We start from the raw sequence: 14,006 nt of genomic DNA, 5'->3' as shown, positions 1-14,006 counted from the left end.
GATGGGGGGTAGTAACACCTCCCTCTCTGGCCCCTAATCAGCCAGGCAGCCTCAGCTGCCCTCCTCGGATCCCCTGCCAGGGTCCCTATCATCCTCTGATCAAATATTAATGTACTCTACTCGGTCTGCTCACTAATCCAAAGCCAATTAATATTATCTGTCAATTATTTACAGATCCGGAGGTGCGGAGGCGATTCCCCGAAGACTACATCGACCAGGTTCGGAATGCATAATTAACTTCTTCTTTTCTCTCTCTTCCTCTTTCACCCTTACACCTTCCTTCCTTTTTTCACCACTATTTATTTCTTCCTTTCTTTTGCCTTATGTACCCCCCCCTTCTTTACATTTTTTTTCTCTCTCACTTTTCTTGGTATGGTCTATTTTGATTCTTGCTGTTTGATGTCGTCTTTCTTTGTGTGTGTGCTCATCGGCTCCTTTTATTTTTAAACGCCTGCCATTTTGGGGTCTTTTTTTTATGGGCGCACCGTGGAAAATGGGACCGATTGGCGGTTTGACCCCCTGTCTCTCTGTGTGTGTGTGTGTGTGTGTGTGTGTGTGTGTGTGTGTGTGTGTGTGTGTGTGTGTGTGTGTGTGTGTGTGTGTGTGTGTGTGTGTGTGCTGTCTTTGTTACCTGAAAAACTACACTTCTACTGTGTACTGGGACACGACGGACACATGCAGCCTCATAAATGAATTTTGGCTCACAAAATACAAATAATAAAGCTAAATAATTAAACTTGATACAAACTTGACAAAAAAAAAATCTTTGTTTTTGAGAAATTGCAATTTCTTTTTTGAAAGAGAAGAACTTTGTTGGTTTTTTGCTTTCATGGTTTGTTTGTTTGAGAGCTTTAACTTTCTTCAGACAACAATGCATCTTTGTTGTTTGCGGTGTCTCCTGTTTCTGTGGCTTCGTTTGTGACTTCGCCGAGGTACGAGAGAGTGGGTTTCGAGCTCCTCTCCGTTGAAAAATTGCGACGTCAGTCACCATAGCCATATGCTTCCTTGATATATTCATATTTAGCATATCTCTGAAATCTTGTCAGCCTACACAGTGTATATTTGCACAAAAACAACTATTCTGTAGATATTTTGTTGTTTGCTTATTACACAAAGGATTACATGCTGTTGCCTGTGAAAAGGTAATTTTGACTAGAAGGAGGGTGCATGTTTTCACTAATTTAAAATGAATTCCTTTCATTTCTCAAGCATCCCGGACTGTGTTAAATCAATGGCGTATTGACCTGGATCCTACGCATGTTACCATAGAGCTGTGCCCATAGAATCCTCAGAGGTAGCAACTGGAACTCATTGTCCTGTGTGCTCTTTAAAGAGACGAAATGCCAAACATGAATTCAGGTTGCCCTGTTAGTTGGGAAAAAAACATTATATTAACCAAGAGGGACACGCGTACACGTGCACGCACGTAGGTGCAAACACACACGCTCGTGTAGGTACACACACACACTCAAGAACACACACTCTAATCAACTAGCCTTGTTTATTCCAAGCATAGCAACCTCCCTCTATCCTCTCTTTCTCTAGTGCTCTTTCCCTCTTGTGAAATTATTTGAAGCAGAAGAAAAGCAACATTCTTTGTTGTTAGTGGATGTTTCATCCCGGGCCACCTTTGTTCCGTAGTCCGTACAGTAAAGAATCTGTCTCGAAAACCGGGCCTATGTTGCTCGTAGCTCTAGGAATGGATGGGGGAAAGAGAGAGAGGGTGATGAAGACAGCGAGAGAGTAAGAAAGAACAAGAAGTAGAGAGGGAGAATGTTAGAGAGGAGAGATGTTAGGTAGAGAAAGAGTACGAAAACAAGTAAAAAAGAGAGGAGGGCTAATGACGGCTAACCCTTTGGCTTCCCTTGAGCCGCGATGCCACACTCCTTCTCTCAACACCCTCTTTGTAGTTCACAGAACGACAGAGGAGCAAGGCACAGGAGAGTAGAAGAGAGAGAGAAAAAGAGAGGGAGAAGATGAAAGATGGCTGGAACAAAAGAGGGTTAAGCTAGTACCAATCACATTCTCATCTGTGGGTTCTTAATTATGTACCCCCCCCCCCCCACCGCACCCAGCCCAATGGGCAACACACTAGAGTCTTTACATCTCTGAGCATATCTTCTATAGGCATCAGTCAAGTTTCAGCTGGGCCCTCAAGGACATAGGGTAGATCTGAAATGGAACCCTTTTCTCTATGTAGGACTACTTTTAGGTATCAGTCACCAGTGGTGTAATCTACTTAAGTCGTTTTTTTGGGTATCTGTACTATACTATTTATATTTTTGACAACTTTTACTTCTCTACATTATTAAAGAAAATAATGTACTTTTTACTCCATACATTTTCCCATACACCCAAAAGTACTCGTTACATTTCAAATGCTTTAGCAGGAGAGGAAAATGGTACAATTCACATACTTATAAAGAGGACATCCCTGGTCGTCCCTCTGATCTGGACTCACTAAACACAAATGCTTTGTTTGTAAATTTTATTTATTTAACTAGGCAAGTCAGTTAAGAACAAATTCTTATTTTCAATGACGGCCTAGGAACAGTGGGTTCAGGGGCAGAACGACAGATTTTTACCTTGTCAGCTTGAGGATTTGAACTTGCAACCTTTCGGTTACTAGCCCAACACTCTAACCACTAGGCTACCCTTCCGCCCCAAATGATGTCTGCGAATGTGCCCCTGTCTATTAAAAAAACACCGTCTGGTTTGCTTAATATAAGGATTTTAAAAATATTTATACTTTTGTTTTAGAATTTACATTTACATTTGATACTTAAGTATATATAAAACCAAATTGCTGCAGGGACTTGCTTCCATTCAGCCACAAGAGCGTTAGTGAGGTCGGACACTGTTGTTTGGCGATTTAAGCCTGGCTCGCAGTCGGTGTTCTAATTCATCCCAAAAGGTGTTTGATGTTGAGGTCAGGGCTCTGTGCAGACCAGTCAAGTTCTTCCACACCGATCTCGACAAACCATTTCTGTATGGACCTCGCTTTGTGCACAGGGACATTGTCATGCTGAAACAGGAAAGAGTCTTCCCCAAACTGTTCCCACAAAGTTGGAAGAACAAAATCGTCTAGAACGTCATTGTATGCTGTTGCGTTAAGATTTCCCTTCACTGGAACTAAGAGGCCTAGCCCAAACCATGAAAAATAGCCCCAGGCCACTATTCCTCCTTACCAAACTTTACAGTTGGTACTATGCATTCGGGTAGGTAGCGTTCTCCTGGCATCCGCCAAATCCAGATTCATCCGTCGGAATGCCAGATATGGACGTTTGATTCATCACTCCCAGAGCACACGTTTCCACTGCTCCGGAGTCCAATGGCGGCGAGCTTTACACCACTCCAGCCGACTCTTGGCATTGCACATGGTGATCTTTGCCTTGGGTGCGGCTGCTCAGCCATGGAAACATGGCCGAGGTTCTGGACTGCGGACCGCCGCGGGAGGTTCTGGACTGCGGACCGCCGACAAACAGTTATTGTGCTGACGTTGCTTCCAGAGGCAGTTTGGAACTCTGTAGTGAGATTTTTATGCGCTTCAGCACTCGGTGGTCTCGTTCTGTGAGGTTGTGTGGCCTACCACTTCGCAGCTGAGCCATTGTTGCTCCTAGATGTTTCCACTTCACAATAACAAGACTTACAGTTGACTTGGGCAGCTCTAGCAGGGCAGAAATTTTACAAACAGAACTGTTGGAAAGGTGGTATCCTGTGACGGTACCATGTTGAAAGTCACTGGGCTCTTCAGTATGGCCATTCTACTGCCAATGTTTGTCGAGGGAGATAGCATAGCTGTGTGCTCGATTTTATGTACCTGTCAGCAACGGGTGTGGCTGAAATAGCCGAATCCACTAATTTGAAGGTTTGTCCACATACTTTTGTATATATAGTGTAGATCTTAAATGGCACTCCATTCCCTGTGTACTCTAGTGCACCACTTTTGGTAGCCATATGTGGAATTCCAGACGAAGCCATAGATGGTGAGTAGAAGGTTCTAATCAGCCATTGGTAGCCCTATGTGGAATTCCATATGCAGCCATAGATGTTGAGTAGAAGGTTCTAGTCAGTCATTTGTAGGCTAATCCATCATCTGAACGCTTGAGTTTAATGTTAACCAAACGGTCCCCTATCCACGTGCATGTTGGCCAAAATGAGTGGATTCTTTGTATACTCACAAGATATGCATTAGTCTTTACTCACAAGTAGTGCACTTGTGTTCTGTTTGCGCACATTGGTACGCCTGTACGAGGTGTACGAAAAACTAGCCTGGACTATTATTCAGACACGCAAGCGTATTTGTCTCTGAAGAGGAGGAATAGTTACTTCTCATTATCTCATTCGTCCTTTCTCTCTGCCGCTTGCTGCCGTCCGTAGGACTTGTCTTTTGTGCCAGGGAATGTAATCGGATCGTGACGATTAAAGTGACGGCATAACTAGTGGAATCTCCCTCGGTCGTTCCACCTCAAAAAGCACAAGCAAGAGTGTATTACTTTTTTGGTTGACCCAGGCACATAGTTTAGAACAAAATCATAGTGTTGCAACTTCATCATCATCCTTTGAAGACGAGGAGGTATTTCATTTAGATTTTTTAGAGAGATCGGAATAGGGGTTTATGGTCTGTTTCTAGAATTACCATAAATGTAACAGTGAAACTTCTCAACGACCAACCGTAGGCACTCCTTTTCTATTTGAGCATAACACTTCTCAGCATCAGTCAAAGAACGGGTTGCATAAGCCACAGGCTTCCACATACCTTGATGCTCCGGAAGCAGCACTGCTCCAATGCCATCTTTTGGAGGTGCCCGTGGACACCTTAGTAGGCCTGTCAGGTTCGAGTCCTTAAGTTCACTGTTTTAGCTGACACATTTGGTATGAACTTCCCCAAATAATTGACCATACCCAAAACACGGTGAATGCCTTTCCTGTGTGTGGGATTAGCCATCTCCCTCACTGCTTTGACCTTGGCATGATCAGGCTGCACACCCTACGAGGACAGCTTATCCACAAAAAAATTGATTTCTTTCACACAGAACTGGCATTTAGCCCGATTTAGCTTCAAACCATGCTTCTGAGCCCTCTGCAGAGTCTTTTCCAGCTGCTCATTGTGTTCCTGAATAGTGACCACAACATCTTCCACATACACTCAAACTCCCTCTAACCCCTCAGTGACACTTTCCATGGCCTTGTGAAAGATCTCAGGGGCAGAACTTATGCCAAATGGTAACCTCTTAAAGGAATATCTTCCAAAGGGGGTATTGGCACATTTTACACATTTTGGTGCTGGCTGCATCCAACCTCCCCTGCCAGAATCCATTTGGAGCATCCGATTTGGAGAAATAGTGTGCGCCAGCCATTTCACACAATATCTCCTCCCTCTTAGGAATCTGATAATGCTCCTTTTTGATATATTTATTAAGGTCCTTGGGGTCCATACAGACTCTCAGATCTCCATTCCTTTTCTGAACACACACCGTGGAATTGACCCAGTGTCACGGTTGTCGTAGGAAGGAGCGGACCAAAGTGCAGCGTGTGTGTCGTTCCACATTTTATTTTCACTGTGAAACTATGCAATACATACAAAATAAACTGACTGAACAAACACAACAAACCGTGACGAAGAGTTAACATACCCGTACTCCAAATCAATCTCCCACAAACCCAGGTGGGAAAAACACCTACTTAAGTATGATCTCCAATTAGAGACAACGATGACCAGCTGCCTCTAATTGGAGATCATCCCATACAAAGCCCAACATAGAAATACAAAACTAGAACATCACAACATAGAAAAACTAAACTAGAAAAAAAAAATGTCACGCCCTGACCTACTCTACCATAGAACATAACAGCTTTCTATGGTCAGGACGTGACACCCAGTCCGTTGGCTCCTCTGTTTTCACAAGCACATTGACCTTCACCATTCATATGTCTCATTCTTCTTAGATGAACAATATGCATCAAACTGATCCAGTACCTCCGTAAACTCGTCTTTATCCTCCTCATTTGCAGACATCCCTCAGAACCACATCAATCCAAGAGGATTTCAACACCCACCATCTCAGATTGTACTGAAATTGGTTCTGTAGTTAGAAACAGATTAGCAGATTATTTTGTTTAAATATAATTAGATTTTTGAGAAAATAAGCGAATTAATTGCACCCGAATTGGCGATTTTAAATTTATTGGATTCCTAAAATCGTAAATAAATATAGTACCTAACATCCGATTTGAACCATAATTCTTCCTAACAATGACTAAGACATCCAATCCACCTACGGTGCCATCATACAACGTCATACATGTGTGGTGAGAAAGAGTATGACGTTGTTGCCGCCGTTGCGCTGAATGTAAGGGAAGCCATCGAGCATTAGGCCTCCTTTGATAATACAAAATATATATAGCCATTCAGCGTTGAGCTAAATTGAGTGAGCTCAGCTGTGAATGATCCTGACTCACCAAAAAAAGTTTGGATTTGGCATCAGACCAAACACATCACAAGCCAAACGTCATTCTTGACAGAAAAAAACTTGAATTGTTGCATCTCGTTGTGCTAGCTAGCTAAAATCGGGCTTATAGCACATGGATGACTGGCTTGACTTGTGTATGAACACAATGTATTTTCATCATGAGCAAAATCTATTGGTTTTCTACTCAAAGTTGAAAATGTTGTGTTCCTTTTAAAAAACACAAGAGGTCAGGAAAATGGAGAAAAGGCTGTGGCAGTAGCAGGAACAGCGCCAAGTAGTGGGCAAATCCTGGTACTTTCACATTTGTGGTAAATAATGCATGCGACTTCAATGGCCATTTAAATGAACAGGGGAAAAAAACAGCACCAGATTTGCAGGGAGTACATTACAAAAAGGACGGCAGACTCCCAGCGGCGGACAGAGAAATTATACTATATGCTGGTTATTGTGGTGGGATTGGCATGGGGTGTGGGGGGTCCATGGGTGGCTTTTGCCCGGTTTATTGGATTCCTCTTACACAATGGTAGGAAGAAGTTTGGTTCAAATCGGATGTTGGGTACTATGAATATTATGTGAATCCTAAAAATTGAACGGGCCAATTTGGGTGCAATCAATTAGCTTAATTTATCAAAGATCAAATACAACATCAACAAAATAATGTTTCAGGAATGCTGATCTTATCTGTATCTAACTGCAGAAACGATTTCAGAACAATCTGAGATGGTGGGTGTGATGTCTTGCTGAAATGACATGGAATGACTCCTCTCATTTCTCTCCTTTCTCTCTCCAACCGCTTCCTCGCTCGTAATTATAACAAAGCTCTCGCCCGAGTCTCTTCTCTCCTCACACTCTCTCTCCCTCGTTTTCTCTCTCTCCATTCTCTTTGACACAGCCACACCGCAGTGACACATATGCTTTGAATCCTTCAAATTAGGCAGCTGCTGCCTGTTTTCCTCAACTTAATGCGACGAGATACATTTTTCCCATAATGGAGAGAGATCATTTTTTTGATGTCGGCTGGCTTTGATGTAGCACGCCGCGTGCACTAGACCATTTTAACTACCCGGCAAAGGGGGTAGAATCGTGGTGCTTTTAATGAGGGAATATTCAAATGGGGGTGACCTTCTAGCAAAAGGACAAGTAGAAAGGGAAATTGGAGGGAGAGTAAACAGGGGTGTTAAATATTCACATTTACACACACACAAACACACACACAAACAACGGGAAGTTTTCTCTTTGGTCTGCAGCTCATTGATGTGCTCTGCCCTTGATACCGTAGGATGAGCACAGTTTTTGTTGATGTGTACATTTTTTTACATGCTGGCTGACACTACAATGGTGTAGTGTGTGTGTGTGTGTTGCTGGTCATGTACAGTCCCGTAACCAACCACCAATCATGACCCCTGATCTCCATGACAACCTCACCTGGAGACCTTGGTGAAGCAGGCACATAATCTATCAACAACCTGCAATAGAGTGATTAAAAGCTCTTATCTAATGGCAAATCTGCATTTCCATTTTAGTCATTTAGCAGATGCTCTTATCCAGAGCGCTTTCAGGAGCAATTATGGTGAAGTGCCTTGCTCAAGGGCACTTCAACAGATTTTACACCTCGTCGGCTCGGGGATTCGAACCATCGACCTCTTGGCTACTGACCCATGCTCTTTTTTTTCAGGGTGGATCAGCTTAATATTGCGGAAAGATTGTTGCTTCCATCAATGTAATTGTCTGCATCATTTCCAATCCCCCATATTTTTTTATGGTAAATATATATATCCATATACATACAAGAACATACCCATATACAAATGCATACATAAACATTCATACCCATACATATACATAAACATTCATACCCATGCATATGCATATGCATCCATAAACATACATACATCCATCCATAAACATACATACATTCATACATACATACATACATACATACATACATACGAAGTCGGACGTTTACATACACGTTAGCCAAAGACATTTCAACTCAGTTTTTCACAATTCCTGACATTTAATCCTAGTTAATATTCCCTGTCTTAGGTCAGTTAGGATCACCACTTTATTTTAAGAATGTGAAATGTCAGAATAGTAGTGGAGAGAATGATTTATTTCAGCTTTTATTTCTTTCATCACATTCCCAGTGGGTCAGAAGTTTACATACACTCAATTAGTATTTGGTAGCGTTGCCTTTAAATTGTTTAACTTTGGTCAAACATTTCGGGAAGCCTTCTACAAGCTTCCCACAATAAGTTGGGTGAATTTTGGCCCATTTCTCCTGACAGAGCTGGTGTAACTGAGTCAGGTGTGTAGGCCTCCTTGCTCGCATTCGTTTTTTCAGTTCTGCCCACAAATGTTCTATAGGATTGAGGTCAGGGCTTTGTGATGGCCACTCCAATACCTTGACTTTGTTGTCCTTAAGCCATTTTGCTACAACTTTGGAAGTATGCTTGGGGTCATTGTCCATTTGGAAGACCCATTTGCGACCAAGCTTTAACTTCCTGACTGATGTCTTGAGATGTTGCTTCAATATATCCACATAATTTTCCATCCGCATGATGCCATCTATTTTGTGAAGTGCACTAGTCCCTCCTGCAGCAAAGCACCCCCACAACATGATGCTGCCACCCCCGTGCTTCACGGTTGGGATGGTGTTCTTCGGCTTGCAAGCCTCCCCTTTTTTCTACAAACATAACGATGGTCATTATGTCCAAACAGTTCTATTTTTATTTCATCAGACCAGAGGACAATTCTCCAAAAAGTACAATCTTTGTCCCTATGTGCAGTTGCAAACCGTAGTCTGGCTTTTTTATTGCGGTTTTGGAGCAGTGGCTTCTTCCTTTCTGAGCGGCCTTTCAGGTTATGTCGATATAGGACTCGTTTTACTATGGATATAGATACTTGTACTAGAGGTCGACTGATTAATCGGAATGGCCGATTTTTGGACACCGATTGTGGCCGATTACATTGCATTCCCTTCTGGTTACTAGTCCAACGCTCTAACCACCTGCCTTACATTACATTCCACGAGGAGCCTGCATGGCAGGCTGACTACCTGTTACGCGAGTGCAGCAAGAAGCCAAGGTAAGTTGCTATCTAGCATTAAACTTATCTTATAAAAAACAATCGATCTTAACATAATCACTAGTTAACTACACATGGTTGTTGATATTACTAGTTTATCTAGCTTGTCCTGCGTTGCATATAATCGATGCGGTGCCTGTTAATTTCACATCGAATCACAGCCTACTTCGCCAAACGGGTGATGATTTAACAAGCGCATTCGCGAGAAAAGCACTGTTGTTGCACCAATGTGTACCTAACCATAAACATCAAGGCCTTTCTGTCAGTCGTCTTTGTCTTCAGAAGAAATAGAAAAGTCCTCATCAGAAAAAGTAGACCAATACGCAGCCGAGGTCGTGTTCATCTTTGAGTTTAATTAATCGATCACTTGAACACTATACAAAAACAATAAACGACAGTGCAACAGTTTTGCAGGCTATACAAAAACAATCTCCCACAAAAGACAAACACAAACACACCCTCATATATGGGACTCTCAATCAAAGGCAAATAGACAACACCTGCCTTCAATTGAGAGTCCCAACCCCAATGAACCCAAACATAGAAACAGACACACTAGACTAAACATAGAATACATGAAAATCAAACAGTGCCCCAAAACCCCGGAATACCTAAATGAACTGCCCTACAAACAAACACACCACCCCTAACCACAAAACAAATACCCTCTGCCAGGTCCTGACCAAACTACAATACCAATTAACCCTTATACTGGCCAGGACGTGACACTTTCTTTAAAATCAATACACAAGTATATATTTTTAAACCTGCATATTTAGTTAATATTGCCTGCTAACATGAATTTCTTTAATCTAGGGAAATTGTGTCACTCTTGCATTCTGTGCAAGCAGTCAGGTTATATGCAGCAGTTTGGGCCGCATGGCTCGTTGCGAACTGTGTGAAGACCATTTATTCCTAACAAAGACCATAATTAATTTGCCAGAATTGTACATAATTATGACATAACATTGAAGGTTGTTCAATGTAACAGCTATATTTAGACTTGAGGATGCCACCCGTTAGATAAAATATGGAACAGTTCCGTATTTCACTGAAAGAATAAACGTTTTGTTTTCGAAATGATAGTTTCCGGATTTGACCATATTAATGACCTAAGGCTCGTATTTCTGTGTGTTATTATGTTATAGTTAAGTCTATGATTTGACATTCGATAAAGCAGTCTGACTGAGCGGTGGTAGGCAGCAGCAGGCTCGTAAGCATTCATTCAAACAGCACTTTCGTGCGTTTGCCAGCAGCTCTTCGCTGTGGTTCAAGCATTGAGCTGATTATGACTTCAAGCCTATCAACTCCCGAGATTAGGCTGGTGTAACCGATGTGAAATGGCTAGCTAGTTAGCGGGGTGCGCGCTAATAGAGTTTAAAATCGGTGACGTCACTCGCTCTGAGACTTGGAGTAGTTGTTCCCCTTGCTCTGCAAGGGCCGCGGCTTTTGTGGGGCGATGGGTAACGATGCTTCGAGGGTGGCTGTTGTCAATGTGGTCCTGGTTCGAGCCCAGGTAGGGGTGAGGAGAGGGACGGAAGCTATACTGTTACACTGGCAATACTAATGTGCCTATAAGAACATCCATTAATCAAAAGTATATGAAATACAATTTGTATAGTGAGAAATAGTCGTATAATTCCTATAATAACTACAACCTAAAACTTCTTACATTGGATATTGAAGACTCATGTTAAAAGGAACCACCAGCTTTCATATGTTCTCATGTTCTGAGCAAGAAACTTAAACATTAGCTTTTTTACATGGCACATTTTTCACTTTTACTTTCTTCTCCAAAACTTTGTCTTTGCATTATTTAAAGCAAATTGAACATGTTTCGTTATTTATTTGAGGATAAATTGATTTTATTGAAGTATTATATTAAGTTAAAATAAATGTTCATTCAGTATTGTTGTAATTGTCATTATTACAAATAGCTAAATAAATAAATACAAATCGGTCGATTAATCGGTATCGTCTATTTATGGTCCTCCAATAAATCGGTATCGGCGTTAAAATCATGATCGGTCGACCTCTAACTTGTACCTGTTTCCTCCAGCATCTTGACAAGGTCCTTTGCTGTTGTTCTGGGAATGATTTGCACTTTTCGCACCAAAGTACGTTCATCACTTGGAGACAGAACGCGTCTCCTTCCTGAGCGGTATGACGGCTATGTGGTTCCATGGTGTTTATACTTGCATACTATTGTTTGTACAGATGAACGTGGTACCTTCAGGCATTTGGAAATTGCTCCCAAGGATGAACCAGACTTGTGGCGGTCTGGCTGATTTCTTTTGATTTTCCCATGATGTCAAGCAAAGAGGCACTGAGTTTGAAGGTAGGCCTTGAAATACATCCACAGGTACACCTCCAATTGACTCAAATTATGTCAATTAGCCTATCAGAAGCTTCTAAAGCCATGACATCAATTTCTGGAATTTTCCAAGCTGTTTAAAGGCACAGTCAACTTAGTGTATGTAAACTTCTGATCCACTGGATTTGTGATACTGTGAAATAATTTGTCTGTAAACAGTTGTTGGAAAAATTACTTGTGTCATGCACAAAGTAGATGTCCTAACCGACTTGCCAAAACTATAGTTTGTTAACAAGAAATGTGTGGAGTGGTTGAAAAATGAGTTTTAATGACTCCAACCTAAGTGTATGTAAACTTCTGACTTCAACTGTACATACATATATATACACATACCTATATAGATATACATACTTTTTTTAGAATATACCTTTATTATTATTCCCCGCAAACCCAACCACCCCAATTGGAGTAAACTAATAAACAATAACACTTAGGCTTCTACCTTCAGTTCATGCATATTATACTCATTTTACAAAATCTATTTTACAAAAGTTACATTTTGTTTATTTTTAGTCCTTCCTCTATTTCTGATGTCCATCCAGTTTGATTTCTATTTGTAACTGTGCTATTTCACAAAGTTTCTGAATATGCATTTTACAGACCCCGTATGATTTACATTGGTTATCTTGTTATTAGTCCCACCCTTCAGCTCCATATCTTAACACCATCCATTTTGGAGTTCTATTTGCCATATATTTTTCAACTGTGCTGTGATGCTTCACTAAAGTACCGAACCTTTCTTTTCTCATAGCTTCTACAGTTTGTAAATTAAAGAAACATTTTTGCTAAAATAATTATTATATTATTGATTGATTGACTATGGCTTTTCAAATCACCCAGTAAAATCTGCAGAGCTGGGAAGATTGTCTCCCCCATATATATAACATTCTATTGGTTGCAAGAATTTTGAATAGAAATTTAATTAGAAAAATTCTGAATCCGCCGTTGTTTTGCGTGTCAATTCATTAACCATGTGCCATGGAATGGGTACAGCAACAGAAAACATTTAAAATCACTTTGTGGCCTCCCGAGTGGCGCAGTGGTCTAAGGTACTGCATCGCAGTGCTAGCTGTGCCACTAGAGATCCTGATTCGAGTCCAGGCTCTGTCGCTGCCGGCCGCGACCGAGAGACCCATGGGGCGGCGCACAGTTGTCCAGGTTAGGGGAGGGTTTAGCCAGCAGAGATGTCCTTGTCCCATCACGCTCTAGCGACTCCTGTGGCTGGGCAGGCGCTTGCACGCTCACACGGTCGCAAGGTGTTTCCTCCGACACATTGGTGTGTCTGGCTTCTGGGTAAGCGGGCATTGTGTCAAGAAGCAATGTGGCTTGGTTGGGTTGTGTTTCAGAGGACGCACGCCTCTCCCGAGTCCGTACGGTAGTTACAGCGATGAGACAAGACTGTAACTACCAATTAGATACCACGAAATTGGGGAGAAAAATTATTTAAAAAAAAAAAGTTATGAAAATGAGAGGTTCGTAATGGAGCGGTCCAGGTACTCCCTCCATTTGTCTGTCTGCTTTCTAACATTTTGTGCCTAATGAACACCATCCTGACTTCCAAGAGGCAGAAATATACATCAGGGCCCTACTACGAGGTCTGCAGATTTGCCCCCCAAAATTACTTTACCCCTCCTGACATGGAATAATAAAATATGACAACGAATAATAAAATATGACAGAATAATTAAATATGTCTGTGGCTCAACTATGGGTCTCCAGTACAGAGTGTATTATTGATACAAGCCTTATTTGTCTTTAACTTTAGGTTATTCAGACGCTAAATTACTTGCCATTACCTTAGATTGTATACTGTCCATGGTCCAAACATATAGATTCAATGGGTGTAAAAATGGTGCGAGGTCTGTCCATAATAAAGAGATGCTCTGCCTTTTTGACACCACACTCCAAAAAGCAAGTCCTGCAGGCTCTAGTTTTTCCTTATCTTGATTATTGTCCAGTCATTTGGTCAAGTGCTGCAAAGAAAGACCTAGTTAAGCTGCAGCTGGCACAGAACAGAGCGCCACGTCTTGCTCATCATTGTAATCAGAGGGCTGATATAAATACTATGCATG

The 14,006-nt window shown here is 41.7% G+C and overlaps 1 protein-coding gene across 1 annotated transcript in view; it reads left to right on the top strand.

Annotated features, from left to right (window-relative positions):
- LOC106562885 (DENN domain-containing protein 1A) overlaps positions 1-14,006 on the top strand; it is a 273,596-nt gene that overhangs the window by 52,828 nt on the left and 206,762 nt on the right. Inside the window, exon 3 of the mRNA XM_082958057.1 lies at positions 175-218. Coding sequence (XP_082814183.1) covers positions 175-218 — 44 coding nt within the window. The remainder of the gene's footprint in view (positions 1-174; positions 219-14,006) is intronic.

The sequence above is a fragment of the Salmo salar genome, chromosome 11 (assembly GCF_965601325.2).
Source record: "Salmo salar chromosome 11, fSalSal1, whole genome shotgun sequence".
Classification (NCBI taxonomy): Eukaryota; Metazoa; Chordata; class Actinopteri; order Salmoniformes; family Salmonidae; genus Salmo; species Salmo salar.
The sequence above is the reverse complement of the archived record's forward strand: the minus strand, read 5'-3'. Positions and strand labels throughout refer to the sequence as shown.